The sequence below is a fragment of the Pantherophis guttatus genome, chromosome 1 (genome assembly GCF_059756535.1).
Source record: "Pantherophis guttatus breed Tessera chromosome 1, ASM5975653v1, whole genome shotgun sequence".
Classification (NCBI taxonomy): Eukaryota; Metazoa; Chordata; class Lepidosauria; order Squamata; family Colubridae; genus Pantherophis; species Pantherophis guttatus.
This window is the reverse complement of record NC_142063.1, coordinates 105,419,477-105,442,981: the sequence shown is the minus strand read 5'-3', so window position 1 is coordinate 105,442,981 and position 23,505 is coordinate 105,419,477. Positions and strand designations below refer to the sequence as shown.

Genomic DNA, 23,505 nt, shown 5'->3' with positions numbered 1-23,505 from the left:
ACTGATACTTTAATGTCTTTCTTTATTCTCTTGGTTGACAGGATAATCTTTAAAATGTATATTTTGTATTAATTATATTTTTGGGTGAGAGTCATTCCCCTATCACAAACCCTCTTCCCATTCATTCTTGTTGTTTTTCATGTAGAGGGAGGATTTTCTGATAACACAAAAGAAAGCTCACTTTGAATTGGCTTCGTTTGTTCTCAGTAATGACATCACACATATCAAAATAGACATAAAGAGACAATACATGATCTCCATATTATAACACCTACAGTATGTGACAAGTCCCAGAAATAAAGAGAAATAATAAATAAATCAGAAAGGAAGAAATAAAACACTGGCCCTAAACAGGGATAGAAAAGTGCAAGATCATGTAATCTATGAATTTGTAAAACTAAAACTCCAGATTCCTCAACAGATCTCCATCGCAAAGGAAACAGTACATTTTACCCAGCATCCATGCTATATTCACATTAGATAATGTTTGGCTCTCTTCTATCCATGTTTTGGTTTAAGATGGAACTACACATTACATGGAGTTCTTTGGAGTCCTTATTCTTTATAACCAAATAACGAAAATGTGGATATCACAGTACTCTACATACTGCTGAATTGAAACCCCAACCAGTGTTATCAATAAACAGGAAACTTAAGAGTTGAAGTTAGAGATTAGGATTAGATAAAAATAGAAAACTGCATAAAAGAAAAGGACTATGAAATCAAATGCAGGACTTGCATTTGAAACTCTAACCTTAAGGATTTTGTTGTTTTTTTAAACCTAACCCACCTTATTGCATTGCTACATATAATGGAGCATGTTCTTTAAAATTAGGACTTATGACAGGAACATTGAGTCACACTACGATTTAAATTTGGTGGATAACTAAGGGCTAAGGTTGAGTACCTTTATACTGGAGGCTGGCTGGATGAGCTCGGTGATGGATACCTTGTCTTGCTGAAGCCTTCTTTTGACCAGCTTGGAACAGCAGATGTTGACAGAGTTGAGAACATGCCAGGAGTTGTACTCCACAAAGGAGCGGCTATCAATGACCAACATTCCTTCTGTCCCACTCTTCAAGAGGCTGGCAAGCTTCTTGGGATCCATCACTTTGTGTGGAAGTTTGTCCCCGGCCATGGTAGACTGGTCCCTTCCGCAGCAAGTGGGAAAAGGAAAGGAACACCCAGGGAAGAGAAGCCAGCTCAGATATCCCAAAAGTGAAGGAGGAGGGGGAAGGGGGAAGGCAACTTGAAAACAGCCAACTTTTGCCACGCTGCTAAAGCCCTGTAGGCCAAGTCATTGTGCCAAACCTGAGAAAAAGAGAAAAAGAGGAGGAAAAAGTAGTCAGATATTGCAAGTATGCTATGTTGGTACTGATATATTTTGCCCTAGCTCAGATCTGGGAAAAACTATAGTCTTTAGATACTACTCAATTTCCAGAAGTCCACAACTCTTAAAGTTGCCAAGTTTGGAGACCCTTGGTCTAGAGCAGTGGTTCTCAACCTTCCTAATGCCACGACCCTTTAATACAGTTCCTCATGTTGTGGTGACCCCCAACCATAAAATTATTCCTAAAATATGTGTTTTCCGATGGTCTTAGGTGACCCCTGTGAAAGGGTTGTTCACCCCCCAAAGGAGTCGCGACCCACAGGTTGAGAACCACTGGTCTAGAGCAAGGCTGTCAAACTTGATTTCATTGAGAGCCATATTAGGGTTGTGTTTGACTTTGGGGGGCTGAGGTGGGCTTGGCCAGGGTGGGTGTGGCCAGCTTGACATCACTCGTGTCGGGATGCCTGAGCTCCATTTTTGGCCGTAATGGCCTACTGCAACCTCTGACCGCATGCAGTCCTCCCGAGCTCCATTTTCACTGGCAGAGGTACTGCAGGCCGGTCCTTTGCTGTTTCTAGGTCAGCCCCACAGACCAGATCTAAGCACCCCACGGGCCTTGAGTTTGACACCCCTGGTCTAGAGTCTAAAGAAAGCTCTACTTAATGCTACCATTTCAACCTCCAGAAGCATTCAACTTATTCCCCATGCAGCAGGCGCTAAAGTTCGATAAACAAATCAGCTAGAGGAAAAGGAAAAAGGTATCCTAAAGTTATAGCTTATATCATGTTTCACATCTGATTTTGATTTAATCCTAGATGCTTTATCTGTACTTCACATAATTTACTGATTACTGTCTTACTGCTCCCTAATAACAATCTTCTTTACAATAGAGTTTTTGATGTTTTGAAGAATCTAAGGCTTCTGCAAAATACAGAATTATTATTTTTATTAAAGCAATTTGCTTACTTCCATCCAACAGCCTTCAAAATCACATATTCCAGGTTGCATATACTTTTAATTCATCTGAGCCAAAACTCCGCTTTAATCGTGTAGGCCTCAGAGTACGTTGCAGCATTTTATCACTTTAAAATTTTTCATTACCCAAACCATTATGAGAGGAATATCCTGAATATTGAGCTGAAAGCTACAAACCTAGCATTTGAAACTCCTGTCCTACATTGCAAAAATCACAGCACAGAGTATGCATAATTTAATTTTGCATATTAAGAAATGCATATGTATTTCTGTTCGATCACATGCTTGTTAAAGCATCAGGCAGGGATTAAGAAGAGCCAATTAAAATCTTTATGCAGACATGAAACTCACTGGATGATCAAACCAACCAATATTGCTTGAATCCAACTCACAGGTTTATTATTACGGGAATAAAATGAGGGGAGATTCCAAGTAAACCAACTTGAACTACTACAGGCAAGATGGTGTATATAACCATAATGTAGTAATATTTTTTAAAAAATAAAACACCACCTACTGCGTCTGGAGGACCAAACATCATCTAGGATATGCTTCATATTGCAGCCATACACAGCTTCTTTGTAGTATTTATGTAAAAGATTTGTATAGCTGCCCACCTTAAAACAGAACTCTGGGCAGCTGGTTAAAAAAAAAAATAGAAAGTCAAGTTTAATAACAGCTTTTCGTTTTTGGAAATTAATGGTTTCAACACAACCCAGGGTTGGAAACTACCATATTAAAAATTCTCACTTACTGAGATTCTCAGTAAAAGAATGGATATAAGAAACTAGCCTCATAGCTTTAATCTGTCAAACTGCACCTGTTCTCTTGAAAAACCTATCTGAAATAGGTTAGTTGCTTATTGGTAATAAAACCATTATAAAACATAAATGATTTGCAGTACATTTGCAATTAAAAAAGAAAGACAACCTGTCTTTCTTATTATCAAAAAACCTTACACTGTTCTGGCTAGAAACAAGATTCATGAACTTCAATGTTACTTAAAACATACATATAGTTGTGTTTGAGTGAATCCCAATGCATTTCAATAGGCCTTATTTCCAAGTAGGGGGTGGATTTGAGGGATCCTTGGTGGTCTCTGAGCTTGGTTGTTTTCTTGCAGACGTTTCATTACCCCAAACTAGATAACATCATCAGTGCTGAAAACAACCAAGATCAGAGAGCACCAAGGACCCCTCATTTCAACCCTGAGCTACAAATATTCTCCTTTATTGGTACCAAGTAGGTTTGAAAAGGAGTATGCTACCATATATTGTTTACTTACTGATACTAAACTGGAAAACTTGTGCACACACCTTGAATTGTATTGTGGGGGGGGGGGAATAAAAAATATAATCACATCTTCTGTCAGGCCCATTGCTAAAAGACCCGAATTATTATGGTCACCTGAAACATTTGGAGGGAGAAGGGTGTCCTTCTGAGAGAAATCACAGTAGCCTATTTTTAAAATAAAAAATGGATTAGGTGGAGGATCCCTGATAACAATACCAAAAGTCCTCTTTTGCAATACATTATTTGCCCATTCCTTTCTCTCTCCAGTGTGGATTTTAATTTTTATTATTTGAGCTTTGGTAAAAGATGAACTGCTCCTTTGGCAGTTGGCTGGAACAACCCTTTCTCTCCTAACTAACAGCTCCTAATTAAGAGAAGTTTGAAGGGGAAGATGGAGGCTCCTGCGACTCTTAAAGTATACTTCATTATGTGCTTTCAGCCACCCGGAGGATTCCCTGCTGTACTTATTGCTACAGAAATGAAGATAGTCAGAAAGGATGCAAATTAATTGGCTTCTCATCTGTTCCCCACACTCCTTGCTTTCTTCAATCTTTTATCTATGGAGAGGGAGAGGAGAGGAAAAATGAGGAAAGGACCAGCTGAACATTTCTCCAAATTCCACTTTGGAGAAATATTAATTGAAACAGATGGACAGAATGTCCCTAAAGAGAGCTAGATTACACAGGCAAAAGCAAGAGAAGGAAACAGTAGAAAGAAACTGAGGATTGATCAAACAGCAAAGGTCAGCCAATGAACAAGAATTCCATCTTTATTTCCACTTTTAAGCTATGAAGAAGGGCCAAGATCCAGGGTTTTCAAAAGACAGCTCAAGGAGATTCGGGAAAAATTAATATTTTTAGAAATCTCTCTCTCTCTCATTTATATCTATCTATCTATCTATCTATCTATCTATCTATCTATCTATCTATCTATCTATCTATCTATCTATCTATCTCTCAGTGGTGAAATCCAAACTTTTTTACTACCAGTTCTGTGGGTGTGGCTTGGTGGGCGCGGCAGGGGAAGGATACTACAAAATCCCCATTCCTTCCCCACTCCTGGGGGAAGGATATTGCAAAATCCCCATTCCCACCCCACTCTGGGGAGAGCCAGAAGTGGTATTTGCCGGTTCTCTGAACTACTCAAAATTTCCACTACCTGTCAGAACCTGCTGGATTTCACCCCGGTCGGTCGGTCGGTCGGTCGGTCGGTCGGTCGGTCGGTCGGTCTGTCTGTCTGTCTGTCTGTCTGTCTGTCTGTCTGTCTGTCTATCTATCTATCTATCTATCTCTGTTTATCATCATCTATCTTTGTCTTGGCTTTTCTGTGGACAAAAATACAAAATACTTAAGTAACGAATAGGAAATACATAATGCAGAAGAGAAAATTAGCATTTATTGTTTAAAAATGTTATTCAAAGGAAGAGAGTGTGCATTTAATATAAACCTGTTTGTGCAGGATGGATTTCCAGCCTCTGCCCTCCCTTTGTTTTCAACAGTGAAAATGGTTTGTTTGGGATGACTTAGCTAACTAAAATGTTCTGCATTTCTTCATGTATTTGCCTTGGTAATGTCAACCAGCAACCCAGACAGGCTCAGATATTCACAATCTGCTTTCCAGAAATAGAACCAACAACTTTATGAGGGTGTGATGCCCTAGATCAATGTTTCTCAACCTCAGTAACTTTAAGAGGTGTGAACTTCAACTCCCAGAATTCCCCAGCCAACATGTTTTAAGTTGTCAAAGTTAAGAAACACTGCCCTAGATGACACATATTGTGTAGGGAGGCAATCTTTCTTTAGTGGGAGATAGACATTTTGACAGTTTTTAAAACAAAGGAAGAACTTTGAGAGAACGGTGAGCAGTCTCTGATTACTATTGATATCCACGATGAGAAGTGGTCATCCTTCAGAATTAGCAGAACCAGGCTGCTAGGGAAGAATGTTACCTTCAACCAATATTTTATCACCATCCCTTTACTTATGTTTTAGGCAATAGTGTCTCAAGCCTATAATCTCTTTTCTACTTTTTTCTTTTTTAAAAAATATCCACAATTTTGATTTTATTCATCTCCCATGAGAATAGTTTTTCTCCCTGGATGGGCTGAAACCTGTAATCCTGTTCCTTGAAGTGACACCATTACATTACATAATTTATTTCTTTTTTTTTTGTTCCATGGTTATCTGTTCATTTTAGTAAGACATCATTCCTGTAGAAGCTTTCTCTCTCTCTCTCTCTGCCTCTCCCTCCCTCCCTCTCTCTCTCTCTTTCTTTCGAATACCACTCACCAGCTAAATGCTAGATGAGGCAAACCCTGAAAGATAAGACAATATTTCCAAAGGCAGAAGGATGCAATCAGGATGAAAAGACACAAAGGATTGAGACTTCCCATCTTTTATCCTATAGGTTTAGCCATGCTCCTAACATTTGTTCATATTACTTTTGATGAACTCTTGCCTAACCTTTTTTTTAAAAATGATCACTTTATTAAACTTATCAAAGTATAAAATACTAATGAAAACCCTTGCCTAATCTTTAAATGATTCCAGAATTTTTCTACAGTTAAAATCTTGCCTTCATTGGGAGTCAATAAGATATCTGTTAAATCTGAAGGTTGACCTCCCCATTTCTAAAACTGAAGTTAGGACCTTTATGAAGATAGCTCTCTGTGGAGTGCCATTCTCTCAGGAGCCTGGGGAACTTCTAAAAGAATATTTTTCTTTAACCGCTGCCTGCAAAGAAGCATCATCTAAAACAGAAGTCACGATGGATGAAAGGAATTGCTGCTGTCCACTGGCACTCCTATCCACTCAATCAATCGATCTTCCTCACAAAATTCCCCAGCAAAATGCTGAAAGGTTGCCTGCCCAACCTTTCAGCATTTTTTCCATTCTCCCTCTCTTGGCGCAGCCACTGCTGTGATCCCAGCATATCACCTGCCTGCTCTTCCCTCCTCACCCCAGGAACTTAAAATTGAAGCAAATACAGGACTGCAGGCAAGCTGACGGAGTGTAAAGAAAACAGAAACACAGGTCAGGGCATAGATAGCAGGGGGAAAAGAAAGGAAATGAAGGTGCTAAGAAGATCATAAGGTATGGGCAGACTTGTGGATAAGCTGCACTGGGACACTGGTGGTGGTAGCTGAAGAGAAGGAGGGAAGAGAAGGGATTAGGAAGATTAGGAATGGGCAAACTGGTGGGTCATGTTGCGCTGGTAAATCAGCTGTTCAGGGGAGACAGGATGGAGAGATGACAGAAGGCACTGAAAAGATGAGAATGGACAAGCAAATGGGATGTGCCATGCTGGTAGCTGTTGTGGGAAGGGAGGACATGTGCTATTTGTTTGTTTGTTTATTAAATTTTTATGCTGTGCATCTAAAAGGTGACACCCAATTACTCTAGAATCTGTCTGGATACGTTTTATCAAAATTCTGAAATAATCAAAATGTTCTGGGTTTTCTATTTGCTGAACTACAGCCGAGCTAAAATTATTCAGCAGAATATCTACAATGAACATATTTTTCCATTTTCGTGCATACCACTTTATTTCAGAGACAAGTTCCTGGCTGCCTTTAATATACATATACATATACATATACATATACATATACATATACATATACATATACATATACATATACACATACACATACACATACAGACACACACACACCACACACACACACACACACACACACACACACATGCTCCGCTACAAAACTATTTGATCAGGCTTGATAAATCGACACTTAGAGTTTGAAAATTAATGAGTAATTACAATCAGCCTCTCCTCTCCCCTTCTCTCCCTCAGGCTGGCCCACAGAAGCCTCTCCTGTCCTCTCCTCTCCCCTTCTCTCCCTCAGCCTTGCCCCACGGAAACATCTCCTATCCTATCCCCTTCTCTCCCTCAAGCTTTCTAGCCCGTTCTCTCCATGAGGCTTGCCCCACAGAAGCCTGTCCTATGCTATCCCATTCTCTCCAGAATTATTTTCAAGTTGGGAGGGAAGTAGAATATCTAACTAATTAGCATCAGAGCATGTTATAATAATATAGGAAATACTAATGCTCTGATGGTCATTTTGAAACATCCTTTCTTAGTGAGCACCTAGAAGCCAAGAGGAACATACATGGCAAATTTCAAGTTTGTAGGCTTTACAGTTCTGGGTATTTCGTGATTAATGCGTGAGTGGTTTTATCTTTTATATATATAGATTTGTATATGTATGGATTATATGAAAAGCCGCTATACTGCAAAACAAAGGCTTAGTTTATAATATCATCTTTTTCTCCCAAAGTAAATCTGAGCCACACTTCATCTTCATGGCCATCCCCAGAAAATAAAACAATGGATGGCCGCAGCCCACTTCCAAATCACAAAAGCAAACACCTTACACGTTAGGAGTGATAGAATATACCTTCACTCTGTTGGTAAATAAGTGTTTTGTGACTGATGATGTTCATCCCAGCAACCATTTTGTGAAAGCATCACGATATTCCCTGAAAACTCTATAACGTCCTATGTTACATACTCATATTAAGCTTAATTTAATTAAGTCTACAGGAATAAAAACATTTATTAAACACCTGGTGAAGCCAACATAAAGCTCAGGTAGCCAGAAATCTGCCTTTCTGTGATGTGGTCATAAAAAAAAATAAAAACCTACCGTGTTTTCCCGAAAATAAGCTCTCCCCGAAAATATTTAAACACATGCGCAGCCGGTCCCCGCCATTTCCTCTTTTTAGGGTTAGGGAGATAGGGCTGGAAATCAGGTAAGACGGGAAGAGGATCCCCGTCTTGCTCCACGTGTCTCAAAATAATAAGACTTCCCCGAAAATAAGGCCAAGCGCTTATTGTGGGATTCAAAAAAATATAAGACAGGGTCTTATTTTTGGGGAAACACGGTAAATATTGTAATCCAGGCTGAAAATCTTACTTTTTTGCACTCCTTGAAGCTACCTGACAAGCAATGGAAGGCTACTCCTTCAAACATTTTTTAAAAATAATTCTTAGATAAATAAACAACATGTTTTCAAGGGAAGAGTCTGAAATTTTTCCAGTCCTTTCTTGATCAGATTGCCAACTCAAGTAATGACACCTTCTTGGGAACCAGCAGAAAGAGAGTTTGACTTAAGCTGCACACAATAGATTTAAGATTACAATTTAGCCTAACTTGTTTAGTAACCTGGAGGAATGTACTATTTCTCAATCTCTGTAAAATGGAAGTAGCAATGTTCTCTCTCAGACTTAATTACTTTCAAAGTAAATGTGCTAAGAAGATCTCACGTGTTCCAACTTTTAAAAAAGAAAGGTTCTGAAAGTCCACCATCAGATATCAGAGAGACTTACACATAATTATGTAAGTTTCAGAGCGTGGCTGGTCACAGATGGAGCTTTACCAAATTACATCACAAGAATTACGAAGTAAATGTGTACTCTCTCAACAAGGAGGCACCACCGACTTCCATGCCAACCCAGTGATAATCCTAAATAGTTCTGAAGTAATTAAAAAAATAAGGCATGAAATAAAACTAAGGGTTGACACATGTCTTACCATCCCAGGATAGTAAGAGCACACTGACACTTAAAAGAGAGAGAAGGTTAACATGGGACCTAAATCAGGGTTTGGGGGACCTTTTTATCAGTTTATCAAAGCCACCATAATCCTCTTGAGTGCTTCTTAAGAACATTTCCATAATCCTTTAATCCCACACTTCCCTCTTGAATGGTAATAATGAGCAGACAGACACAGGGCCTGAATAAAAGTAATAAATCTGGAGATCCTCTGGCACAAGCTTAGGACAAGGTGGGCATCTTATTAGGACAGGTGAGAATTGGGAAGTCATATAAATTGATTAATAAACAAGCTATCTATTTTAAGAACAGCATTTGATTCCCACGGTGAACCAGGATGGAGGAAGTCGAAACAGAGATAGTCATGCCAAGAAAGCACTAAACTCCATGTATGTAAATGCTGAAGAATAAAGATAGGCAATAAAACTGAGGGAAGAAAACAGCATCTAACTGTTAAGATTACATTGCCCATTTTCAATAATAGTATATGGGACTGAGATTTCAGATAGTTGAAAGTTCTCGCCTAAATTCTTTATTTCCCAGGCCAAGGACTTGCCTTTTCTTGCAGATGTTTCATTATCTAAACTAGATAATATGCTAATGACTGGTGCTGATGATCTCACCTAGTTTGGGTAATGAAACATCTGCAAGAAAACAACCAAGCTCAGAGGTTGCTCAGAGGGCACCAAGGACCCCGAGCTATTCACTTTTATTGATAAAGTAAAATATACTTCTGCATGTCAAACGTCAGAATAAAGTAGCTATAGGAATGCCAAAGTGTAATGCTTGATTCAGCCTTCAAGAATGGCAGTTTATTATATGCAGGATGGATTACGCCCCCACCCCAAAAGGAGCTGTTGGTTTAGAATCCAAAATGGTGGCAGGGTGGCTTAAACTAAGCAGCTATCTATTCTTATTAGGATGCAAATTGGGCATTGCAGAGGAAATCCCTCAACCATCCCTGCTTCTTTCAAGAGCTTAACAACTTGCTTTCTTACCACCCACTCAGTGCCTTATGAAAAATCCCCTCAAATCACAGCGCTACTACAGAATTATTCATATTTTTGCAGCACTGCCAATCAAAAGGCGTAAGTCTTATCAAAGAATTAGCACCTTGCGTTTCCACAGCAACTTCAGAAATGCCAGGCAACCGCTCTACCTCAGAGGCCAGGCAAAGTTAATCAGGATTTGCAGTGCAGATATCCTAGCTCTCAGGTTTCTCAGTCACTGAAACAAACCTCTTGCAGCTGGAACATCTGGCAATATGATCCAAAATGTAAATTGCCGCCCTGTTAGAGGTAGCACACTTTAAGCTAAAATGATCTGCTGCAAGAATTTAATATATCTGAATCAGTATAAGCCGGGATTTGTATCTACTATATCAGAGGGATTTCCACTTGGCTTGTTCTGTTTTCTGACTGGTCCCTACAATATCTTTGGCTGGTTGTAAAATGAAACCAACGAATGTTCTAAACAAGCACCACTAAAGAAAGCACACTGCATATCATCTGCATATTTATAATGCTTATTACCATACTTGACAAGGAAACTTGGTATACTAGAGGATGGAATGCAAGCCGAAAAGCTTACATACGTTATATAATGATTTGCTGTGATGAAATAGTAGCCTTCTAAATGGAAGAGAACTAAGGAGAAATTTCCTGACAGTGAGAACAATTAATCAATAAAATGACTTGCCTCCAGAAGTTGTAGATGCTACAACACTGGAAGTTTTTAGGAAGAGATTGGACTACCATTTGTCTGAAATGATATAGTGTTTCCTGCCTAAGCAGTGGGTTGGACTAGAAGACCTCCAAGGTCCCTTCCAACTCTGTTATTCTGTTCTATTAAAATATAAATATAGATATTTGACCGTTGGAATTTTTAAACATGCAGGCCACCATTGTAGTAAACAGTCACAGCGAGCTGAGGGACTTTTCAGAGAGTCGGGTCTACCTGTTTGCTACCTCATCGTTGAACTGATGAGTAGATCAGTTCAACTGACCAAGCAAGACTTTACTGAGAGAGAAGTAGTAGTGCTCTGTTCCCAGATTGTTTTGCCTAAACAGTCCTTCTTTTCATCCATCTCATTCTGCAGCAATTCATCAACATGGTTAACCTAGGAGTAGGTGAGAAGGCATTCCAAACATGATATCACACTGACTCCCCAAATTTCTTAAACCAATCCCAAAGAGTTACTGAAATGTTCCACAATTATATGGCAAACTAGGCGTATTTACTACTTAACTGTTAGGCGCTGCTAATGATCTAACAGCTTCTTGTATACATATACTTGTTAGCACTATATTTTTTAAAAAACAAGAATAAACTATCTAGGAATCTGGAGAGATTCTGCTTATGACACCATCTTTACACAAGCATAAAGGAGAAGGCATTCAGATATTGAGGCTAATATTATAAAAGACACAATTCTCATTTTTTACTTTAAAATTTAAAATTTTATAGTCCTTGGGGGATGAGAATGGGAAACCAACTAATTACTCTTGTTCCTCCACCCATATGTGAAACAATGCTCACTATGCTGCAGAATTAATGAAAAATTCCTTATGTTGTTCCTACCTTCTATTAAACAACTGAGACCAAGATTAACAATTTCAGAGGGACTACAACATTCCAGCTGGCAAAAGGGATCAGCTCTTAAGTCGATTTGGTTGGGAAAAAGGAAACAGAAGATATCAGTGTGTTTTCAAAAACAATTTAGAAGTCTGTACTTTTCAGGCCATACTCCATTTTGACCAAGATTGTTCTCAATAATGAAAGACTATTCTTCTACTGTGAATGATTTTAGGTATATAATTAAGGTATTTCTAGTATTTGTCTTCAAATCTGAGAATTTACAAAGTTCTTTCTGTTGGCCAAATCTTATATTACATATATTAGACATCTGAAATAAAGCAGGGCATCATTCTGATGAGTGAGGGGTGAGCATGCTTATTTCTCTGATGGAGAATAGAAAGCCAATTTTAACTTAATTTATTGGCCCATAGATAAAGACAAAGACAGCTCAGCCAATCAATAGCTTGTTCTTGGCCACAAACTGAGTGTATCGCTCACCTTCTTCAGTTTCACATTAAAAAATAAACCCTACCATCCGAGTATAAAAAGCCAATAACAAGCCTCCCATTTATCAGCCCTTGTCATGTTTGAGGTATTAGGACCACACGTTAAGTGCCAGTTAAACTGATTTATTGATCATGCCTGTATGCAATATCTTATCAACTAACTAGTCAGCACTAAATTGCCCTAGATAAAAATCAACTGAATTCAAGGGGACTTGGACTTAAGACTATTTATGGGAATATAATGATTCTGGGCTGATTACTTTCTTCACTCTGCCCCCAGGGTTTGCCTGTCCTCTTACAGCCATTCGTGTTTTGGTATTAGAACTCTTCCATTATAGCCATGCCATCTTTCCAGTAAGGTGGGATACAAATACTGAGTGAACAGTTAGTGAACCATGCAACGCTCACTGCTTGCAAACATAATTTTGTAAAAAACTTGAATGGTAATCCTACACTTGCTCATGATAGCTTAGAAACTTGCAAGGGACATGCAGAGAAATCATGCACACTGTTCTGAGCTTCTGTTTGAAAGTCTGCCAGCAACACAATACGATCCTATTTTGTCAATGGCAAGGATTTAAGCTTATGTAATGGCCATTACATGATTGATCACTCAGCTATAGCATTTCTATCTGCTTTGAAGCAGACATGAGTTCATCTGAAGGCTTACAGTTGCCTTTGTTTATGTAACTATTGAGGGCCTTAATGGTCAATTGCTACTGTAGAGAATATAGCATGTTCGAATCAGATTTAATTATGCAAGGTTTTAATCTTTCCACCTCATCTATACTTTGCTGTGGTATTCAATTATAGCATTTCAGTAGAATTAGCATACGGTGGTTGCTAAGAAGTAAAAGTTATACCAAAATCAGGGAGGGGGAATCCCCACACCTTCTGTTTCAGTTCTTTCACTTGTTGTGGAAATAAGAACTGTGCTATTCTCAAAATCCATTCAGAAGAGGGGTTTTAGACTGCATTCAAGAGCACACATAGAGTCTTTTGATGACTCAGTTTTTTTAGGATCCCATATGAGCCTGGAAGAGACAACGCTGCTTTAAGCAGCTGTGTTCAAGATAGCTTCAGGCTTGCATGAAAGCCTGCAAAAAAAAAAAAAGTGACTGTTTTAAAAAAAGTGTCTTTGCTCTTTAGCATTCCAAATCATTTTCAAAAAAATGTACAGCCCTGTGAAATAATTAACAACTTCAAGGCAAAGCATTCTAAGCCATGGTTTCCTTCACTTCACTTTGCTGAATCTACCTCAATTGCCAGGATCTAGGTAACAGATTACGCCCAAACAATCAAAGCATATTTTCACTCATCAATATTATATCAGTCAGCATCAAGTAACTGGACTGTGTGATAGCGAATGACAATTGAAAGCTAGTCTAATCGCTATGAGATGTTTCTAGTGAAAGAAAAGGCAATTATATTTCTTGTTCCTCTAAACACAAATAATGGGGATGCTCTTATTGAAACACCACTTAGAAATAGGTCAGTCACCATTTTTGTTCTTATTTTGTGAACTTTGGTTGATGGCCAGGCATTGCCAATGTTGGCACCTTCTATGAACCATACTTAAAGGACAGCTTGGTGCATTAAAGTCCTTCAAAATGTAGCCAACCAAATTCAAAGGAGGAATGATAGCAAGGCAGCCGACTATTCAAGTATCTCCTCAGAAGCCAACAAACAATAACCAAAATTACTGTAAAACAGATCAGTACTTCTAAGGTTCAGGTGATAAAGTCGCGTACAAATATGCTATAAAATTAAGAGTAAGCCAAAGTACCCAAATATTGCAACTGAATGTCTGTTCCTAATGTTACTTGAAAGGGATGGAGATGAAGCAGAGAATTCTTGCTCCTGTCTTACCTAATTCACAGGATTTGTAATGCTGACAAACACTTCTGAGAGCCCAGATGTTATAAAATTATGTAAATAAGAAGTGCAACATATCTTATTGCAAATGGCAGTAATACCTTACTGTGATAAGAAGAAATACCTACACTGTCTTTATCTTTATATTTCTGCTATTCTGCTACATATGCAATTGCTTTATTAACTATATTTTCTCCTCCTTTTCTCATTTCAGTTTGATGGCGATAGATGCAAAACTCTGGAATTTTATTCTCTCAACAGTCCATTAACATTACTGTAAGAAGCCACTCTGTGTCTGTAGGAAAATTGCCAAAGGCTGCCTATTACATTTTCAAAAGCATTTTGTCTTTGCGAGGGCATCTGCTTTTAGTTTTCACTAACATGCCAGAAAAGTGAATAAACCAACAATAGCTAAATCAGCATAAATGCACCATGAAGACTCCATTATATCGCTACAAAATAAAGTCTTGGTTCATCTAACCAAGTTGTAAAGAAACAAACACACTAAAACAAATCTTACATCCCTATGACTTTATTAGCTCAGCTGCAAAGTTTAAGATTTCAACAATGACTGGAAATCAAACCCTAATTATTTTGAATATACATTATGCAAATACCCATCAAGGTCTCCATGGGGGACAAGATGACTGAAATCATGCAAGCAAACTCCATCCCTTTTATGTACATAGCATGGGAACCCTGATTTAGCCATAGACCAAAAATAGGTATAAGAAGGGTTGGACATCCGCTGTAATGTGTAATTGCCATTTTGCCCAGTACTATATGAAAACATGTTTAACAAGCTCTCCCTAACCTGAACTTTTCCAAATGAGCTGAATTACAATTTCTACCATCCTGCAACAATATAATCAAAGATCTCCTCAAAAGTTGTACTTAGGCATATTAAAATATTAGCAGCAGGTTTACATATGAGAGTAAGCGTAGTGTACGGTAGTCATTAAGGAATGAAGCTAGAAACTGGGTGTCTATGAGTTTTATTCTTGCCTTAGACAAGAACTCAACTGAGTGAACTTGGGCCAGTCACTCTCTCTCAGTCTTGAGAAGGAAGCAATGGCAAGCCACTGCCAAGAAAATTTCTAAGCTTTGCCCAGGTAGCCATGACAAGTCAAAAAATGATTCAAAGGCACCAAAACAGTTGCTAATTAACAGAACAAATGCATTCACCATTTAAGATCCCCCTTTGCCTTCTTAAACCCATCTCAACCCTCTGGAGATAGCTACCAATAAATTGAAATCAATAAACAAATAAATAATTCTCCATATTAAAATTGATGCACCTTTTTTTGCTGAACTATCAGTTATACTCATAACCATCAACAAACTCTAATTATACAATGAGTTCTTACCCAGGGATCCCCAAGCCCCGGTCCATGGCCCAATGGGAATCAGGCCACACAAGCAATGGGCGAGTGCACAAAGTTCCATTTGTGTAAGCGGCGAGCATGAGTGCGAAACCATCGATAAAAATCAAAAAAATCCAATTTAAATCAAAAAAATTGATTTTTATCCACCCTGATCTTAACCACATCAGATTGCAAAACATAAAATGAAAAGTCTAGAATATGAGATGTGTAAAGGGCCTGCCTAAAGGCGTGTTAGTACTGTTTTATAATGCCTTGGTAAGACCATACTTGGAATATTGCATCCAGTTTTGGTTGCCACAATATAAAAAAGATGTTGAGACTCTGGAAAGAGTGTAGAGAAGAGCAACAAAAATGATTAGGGCTGGAGCCTAAAACATAAGAAGAATGATTGCAGGAATTCGGTATGTCTAGTCTAGTGAAAAGAAGAACTGGGCTGATATGATAGCAGTGTTCCAATATTTGAGGGACTACCATAAAAAAACGGGGATCAACCTATTTTCCCAAACACCAGGAGACAGAACAAGAAACAATGGATGAAAACTAATGAAGGAGAGAACCAACCTCGAACTAAGGAGAAATTTCCTGACAGTGAGAACAATTAACTAGTGGAATGGGTTGCCTTAAGAAGTTGAGGATGCTCCATCACTATAGGTTTTAAGAAGAAATTTGTCCAGAAATGGAATAGGGTCTCCTGCTTGTGCAGGGGGCTGGAACAGAAGGCCTTCAATGTCCCTTCAACCTCTGTTATTCTGTTCTGTTCTATTCATTCATTTCACCATTCTCAGTCAGTAAACCTTTGCTTAAATAATATTTTCTCAATCAATCCTGATTTAATTATCAGTTATTCCACAATTAAATGAATTAAGGAGCAAATTGTCTTTATACTTCCCTAAACCACCAACTTTATATAGTATATACATTCACACTGTCAGGGGCGAGTAACAGGAGTCACGATAGAGTTCAACAGCATTGTGAGTTTATTCCATGCAACCTATATACAAGAACCTGATCTACTAACAGTCAAGGCAAATTGGTGCCAGATAACAGTCATCAGACTTCGGGGAGGGAGGGGGAATTATGTCTCTTTCAGGGGTGCAGGGACAGTAGACTGATGATGTGTTTGACCCGGCCCCCAAGCTCCACCTGGTCATCTCCTATACACACACTAAAAAGCAACAACAGAGTTACTTTTATGTGGGTACAATCTGAATTTCAAATTTCACATATTGCTGAACTTTAGGTCCAATCAGGCCCAACTACAATGGTCTAATAGTAAGTGATACTCTGAGTTATAGTTCAACACCAGGTGAAAGACTCACTCTGATGACTTGGAAATAAGTCCCATTCTACTTAATGCAATTCATTCCAAGTTATTTATACATAAAATTATAGCTTAGAAGAAAGTGCTATTTACAGAGATAGTATAAAATTTATAATTAGATTGTTGGATTCATAATGATAAGCTATGAGCTTAAATATCAGCTTAATTATGAAGTTCAGCCCACTGAATAATTTACTGTACAGCAAAATACAAATAACGTCATCTGACGTTACTGTTGTCACCCATATTAATCTCATTCGCAGAGCAGACAGCAATGAGGAAATAACTGCCAGAATAATCTAAAATCAGAGAATGTGTTTATGAAGATCCATCAAAATTCACAAGCTTTCTGAACTTTTAGAAATCTTTATTTGGCAAATTTAAAGAGGAAGGCTTAGGAGTTCTTGAAAACTTTCTACCCTACTGTGTGGGTCAGGCCTACATTCGGAGAACTATAAAACCATGCTTACACAATCTGAAATCTAAATCCAAAAGAGATTATTTGTGGTTTAAGTGACATGCAGGATGATAGCCAGTAAATTGGTCCAGAAACCAACCATCTTGACTTCTATTCAAAAGTTCCAAAGAATGAATAATGGAGAATGAGAATAGGGTCCAATCAAGAGTAATATGCTAGAGAATCTAAGACACGAAGTACTCAGTCTCACAAATTCACAAACAATACTTCTAACAACAAGCCACTTCCAAAGAGCTTTCTAGTAAAGATCCTATTAACCCCACCTTTACTCAACTTTTACTCATTAAGCCTGATCTGTTTGCAAGTTCATCTAAATATTCTGTAGATTTTTCATGCCCAAGATTGTCTTCATACATGTAAGAACTTGGATGTGTCTTCATCAACTGATATGGCAACCGTATCTCTTCATTTGGGCTAGATGACATCAGTGGATGAATCCAGGCCAGAGTCTTGACCAAAACAACTTGAACTAGTAGAAACTGATTCTGACCCAAATCCTGTGATAGTTTAGGTGTAACAGCCTCACCTATTATATGGTTCATTGCACAGTTAACCAGATGTTCAGATTGGATTTGGCATTTTTATCCAGCTATTGAGTCCTTACCAAGGGCCTGGGATAGGCTGATGTGGATGTTTGATGGTTATTATTACATGTATCGTCACAGATTGTAAACTGTTTTAAGTAAAGCTGCAACTGACTGATGTTGATTTTGTCAATGTCGATGGTGTTCAAGTGGTGCTCCAGGTGTTTTGAGATTCCATTCAAGGCACTTATTAGTATTGGTACGCCGTTTGCTTTCCTTTGCCACAATTATTCTATTTCTATTTTGCAGGTCTTTGCCTTTTGCTATTTTCTATTACTATTGTGGTGGTTATTGTTATTTTATATTCTGAAGAACTGAGAAGATACCACAACACTATCATGCTTGTGCTATTTTACTTAGTCCAAATAAAGATATATTACCCAACTGTGGAATCTGCATTTTTCTCATACCCAACATGGCTATAATTCCTTCTTTTGTCTGAGAATAAAGAGGTTTTATTTTAAATATGTTTGCTTGCTTGAGTCCTTGATTTTCTTCCGATTCTATATTGGTTCAAATATTTCTCAATAAAAAACCAAACTATTTGACTCTGCTTAACAAAAATTGAACTTTTGTTAAAAGAAAAAGAAACGATCAAAACTCAACCTCCTCATTTTATGTGTATGGCGTCATTCCGGATTACACTTTCTCTTCCATTGTGTCAAAGAAAATCCTCCACCTTTGTTCAGACTTATTTTAGTTAGAATCTAAATGCTGTAGGCCCATTGCATTTGCTATAAAATATGCTGTTCATTGCTACAAAAGAAATGCACACTAATAAAAATGCCTCTAGATTGTCCTTTGTCTAGCAACTGACTGGGCCTTTGACTGCCACAGACAGCATCAAACTGAAAGTTAGGAAATGTTTACCAGGAGAAGATTTACTATCAGAAAGGAAAATGGATTTCTTGCCTAGCCAGAATATTCTGCAGGGGAGGGAGGCAGCGAGACCTCTCGATTCCTCTTGTTTCTTATGATTCAATTCCCCTGTACACATTCTAGGTCTGACTCTTTTTGGAATTGGGGTGATTTCTCTTGGTCAAGCCTTTCTTCCTGACAGATACATTGCCACCCTGGTGACTGAGACTGCATGCAAATGAAGTGTAAATCACGACACACACACCCTCCCTGCAAATTATACCAATATTGTATTGCCTTTTGAATAACCGTACAGTAATCAAGGCTTTTTTCCAATGTACAGTTCTCCAGCCAACCAGCCATTTCTACCTGCCTGCCTGAGCAATCAGAGATCTTATGCTCCTCTCGACAGATTATAAGGAAAGGTGGGGAGAAGGGAGGTGAGCATGCAGAGAATGGGAAGGATCAATGAAGCTGTGGGGTTTTTTTGCAAGCCACATCTGTAACTGGACTGAAAGAGAAGTGGGTTGCTGTCCTCTAAACCCTTTGGGACTTTATGAATGGAATAAAATAGGGCTACATGGTAGCCTTTAGCAAAATATATGACAGTGTGTAGCTGCATATAATCTTTAATAATGGTTGATTGCAAGCATTCAGAAAGACAAACAGAATGCAATTAGGCTAATGTGGCTAAAAGCTTCTTACTCCAACATACCTTTCACATACATGCATGCTCACTAGACAAATACGTAGAATTGCGCAGACACAAATACATAAATTCATTCAGGCTTGCACAGTTCACATGCAAAATGAGTCAGCTGACCCATCAAATTTTCTCACTGCTGCCTGCTCAGCACACTTCCCTGGTTTGGGTGTACACAGGCTCTTTAAGCTTCCTGACAAAGGGCTTTTTCATCAATAGCAGTAAAAGTGCTATCTGAAAGGTCCAAATATGAAATATATTAGTTAAACTACAGAGGTCAAAATGCATGTTGGGTTTAAAAATAATTTTCTTTCATTTACTCTTTCCCTCTTTTCTACGTCAAGACAGTATATCAGGGTCAGACATTAAATCATGTTTCAGAGTCACTTTGATTTAGCAGCTTGAATGATTACAGTCACATCCAGCCTTTCATTGAAGAACTCAAGGGACCCTCCACAGTGCTCCTTCCTCCTACTTTTCTGAACAATGAACTAGTAAGGTAGCCTTCACCAAGACAGACAGACAGAAATAGAGAATATGGCTGGCTTGAAATCATCCACTGAGCTTGTGTGACGAGTCTTTCTGGTGCCATTTCAACTCCTTAACCACCTGCCCACATAGACACTAAATCAAGATTCAAATCCCTATTCACCTTTACTACACCTTCTCCTGTAGATTTGGAGATGTTTTAAATTCTTTAGATGTTCTACAATTCTAACAAAATAAATCATGGTACTTTGAAGACATGTTGCAGCCAAATCCAGTTAATGTGGGGCTTCCCCTCTACGATTTTTTCATAGTTCAGTGAGGTTTCTGCAAAAACTAATATTCAATTAAACAGTTGCAGAATATTAGGCATTATTTGTTACAGTTCATTCTAAGATTACAAATTAATCAAAAACAGAACTTCAGTTTATAGACTATGAAGCTGAGAACGATGCTATGAAATCTATGAAACAAACACAGATCACACTTTTGATAAAAGGGAAATAAAGACAGCTAAAACCTGATGAAAAGGCCTGGTTGTTGTAGAACCACAATACAAGAGCGGAGCCAGTATCTTTGTCTTTAAGTATCCCAATTTCCCACCACTATTACTCTTCCGTACAAGAACGATTTCAACCTGGCCCAGATACTATATGCCAAATCTTCACAGACTTCAAGAACGCTTCTTTATCTTGGCCCATCATGAAAAAAAAAGTTTCTCCCTGGGCTTTTTTGTTGAACTAGGCGCAAGACAAATAGGGGTGCAGAGCCTTAGTAAGAACCTAAACAGGGCTACAAGTCTGTGTTTTGGAGTAGTCAAGCGCTGACTCACAGTACAAACATGGTTGCTGGCAGAAGCCCTAACTACAAACGCATTGTGGTCGGAACGGCTTTTAACTCTCTTTAATTCACTATGTATTGACTTAGCTGTTCTGCTAAAGGCACCAGCAAGTGGAACTTTGCACAGGCGCCCGTTCCCTATCGCCAAGGCTCTGGGGGCTGAGCAAACTCTTCCTAGCATCAGGAGCACAGCCAGTCCTATGAAACCACCCCCACCTCCCAAGAGCATCAGAGCCTTCAAATTTCAGCATCCCAAAAGAGCGTGTGAACCTCGTCTCCCTTTGGGTTTTCTTTCCAAGCCTGGCAACAGGAACGACAATAAAGGGGAGTAGAGGCTATTTATATATATATCCCCTCCTCCCACACACACCACCAGCAACACCTTCAGATCTTTTTTTTTATTTTTTTACTGACCCTGGGTATATAAATTGTATCTCTCACCCCCAACCCCCTTTAATCCTCCTTCTACTTCAACACACGTCATAAATATGCGATGGGTCGGTTGCAGGTCTGTTTTCTCCGCATCGCCGCTATCGCTGCTGCGCCTTTGCGAATGCCCGCAAGAGCGTTCCTACTCGATCCTGCAGCAATTGTGCATTAAACGCGCACACGCAAACTCCGCCACCAAAGGACCTGCCCCCGCCCGAACAAACTTCCTCTTACAGGGGGAGAAGAAAAAAACAAAAACAAAACCAGGCAAGACCAAATTCACGCACCGTCGCAGATTAAACAAAACCCATTCTGCAGCCACATTTCATCCCCGTTTCCGTCTGCGGCACGCAGGAGGCGGCGTTTGGGTCCTGATGTGGAAGGCACTGCAGTACATGAAGGGGAAATCCTTGTCAGGTTCCCACAGGATTTCAGACCCGCAACGTACCTTTTGGTCCTGCAGTGCTGTGCGGGATGAGGAAGCCCCCGCTCTACTCTTCCCCAGCTCCCGTGCAAGGCAACCCCTTTAATACGTGGGAACACTTACCCGCGCCTGGCACTTCCTCCGCAGCCCAAGATCAAAGCCCTTGCAGCGTTCCGACTAGTTGCAAAATGCTGCACATTCGCCAGGATGATTAAACCACAATTACGAGAGGATCTGATGGGAAAGGCTTGGGCAAGCGCTGAGAAGGCAAGTTCTTAGCCTTTTGCAAACACAACCACGCAGCCACACCGAACTGCGGTCATTATGCCAGCCGAGGAAACTAGGGAGCAGGCATATTCCCGCACCGGGGACGCGGGCGGGCGGGCGCGCGCGCGGGCGCTGTGTTATGTTGGGAGGAGTGGGGGTTGGGGGGGGGGCGGAATAGCACAGATAAGCATTAAACAGGGCTGAAGGATCCAGGAAGACAGAAGGTTGCACTTTAGAACTAAAAATGAACTGAGGATTAGGTCATGCCTTGAAAAAAAGCACCTGACGTCATCCCCAGCCAATCAGAGAGGGAGGCTCAGGGGCAGGATGACGTCAGCCTCTGATCCTGGGCTTTGGGTGCAGATTGAAGAGAGACAGGCAGGCAGAATTGCAATTTAAAAGGGGCTAGATTTTTCTTTTTGTGCTTCATTCCTTTTCAGGTTCTTTTTGTGTGTGTGTGTGTGTGTTTTTGCGAGCTCTTAAAAAGGAAATGCTCCGGTGTTCGGGGGAGGAAGCCGGTGCAGAGGGATTGTAGCAACATAACAGAAAACCTGTCGTTCTAAATCTACATGTCATTTATTGTTGCAGAAGGGAGGGTAGGCTGGCACAGAGATAAATCCTGCTGCTGGAAAGAAAAACCTGGCAATTGCTCCCTCTTTTCTTCCCACAGTGCTAAAAGCAAAGAGAAAGTGGATTGAGTAGTTGCAAAACGAATTAAGACTCCCCCCCCCAATTCTGAATTGCAGAGATGGACTGAGTAACCTCCATTAGGAATACATAACCCTGGCACTCAAATTTCAGCCATGCCTTTGATGTGGAAAATACCCACCAAATATTGGGGTAGATGGCCGCTTCTTAGGAGAAAAGGCTAGTGGTGTTATACTGCTACTACCAGTAGTTGTATTGCATAATTGTATAACCCTGTTGTGCTGCTACTCCTGCAATACACAATAATGCAGGCAATAGTCTCACACAGTATTTGTTATTTTATTCATATCATATCCAAGATTGGCTTGAATTGAGCAAACTCCCTGTATTCAATCAATACCCCCTTCCCATTTTAACTAGTATCCATTCTCTCTTTTGTCATTTCAGGTGTTGCTCTTTCTTTCCCTTCCTGGGTAATACATGTCAGAAATATATGCAGTCAGGAAAACTGTATCTGAGATTTGTACACTTAATCCTATAATACTCTTAATCCAAAAAGCAGATAAATAAAAGGGAATGAGTAGATGTGATCTCTTCCAAATTCCTGTCTTGTGTAGGCTACAGTTTAATACATGTTTTCCCCTCCTCATTATAGATGTATGGGCTTTTAATACGTGTAATTTCATAGGAGAGATGTTTTAATATTATACCGCATCCAATCGGCTCCTTACCAGTTCTGAAAAGACATGCCCAAGTGTTTCCCAGTTCTTTCTCAATCATCTACTTTTCCAAAAAATGTATTATTTATTTATTTATTTATTTATTTATTTATTTATTTATTTATTTATTTATTTATTTGCATTTCTATGCCACCCAACTCCCAAGGGAGTCTGGGCGGTTTACAACAGAAATAAAACAGTGCAACAATATCCCATACAAAAGTTAAAAGAAGACA

At 39.3% G+C, this 23,505-nt stretch overlaps 1 protein-coding gene across 1 annotated transcript in view; it reads right to left on the bottom strand.

The window, feature by feature from the left end:
- DUSP8 (dual specificity phosphatase 8) overlaps positions 1-22,153 on the bottom strand; it is a 110,144-nt gene extending 87,991 nt beyond the window's left edge. Inside the window, exons 1-2 of the mRNA XM_034416860.3 lie at positions 21,759-22,153; positions 908-1,311 (exon numbers count right to left, since the gene is read on the bottom strand). Of these exons, the coding sequence (XP_034272751.1) occupies positions 908-1,138 (231 nt within the window). The 5' untranslated portion in view covers positions 1,139-1,311; positions 21,759-22,153. The remainder of the gene's footprint in view (positions 1-907; positions 1,312-21,758) is intronic.
- Positions 22,154-23,505: the final 1,352 nt, after the last annotated feature.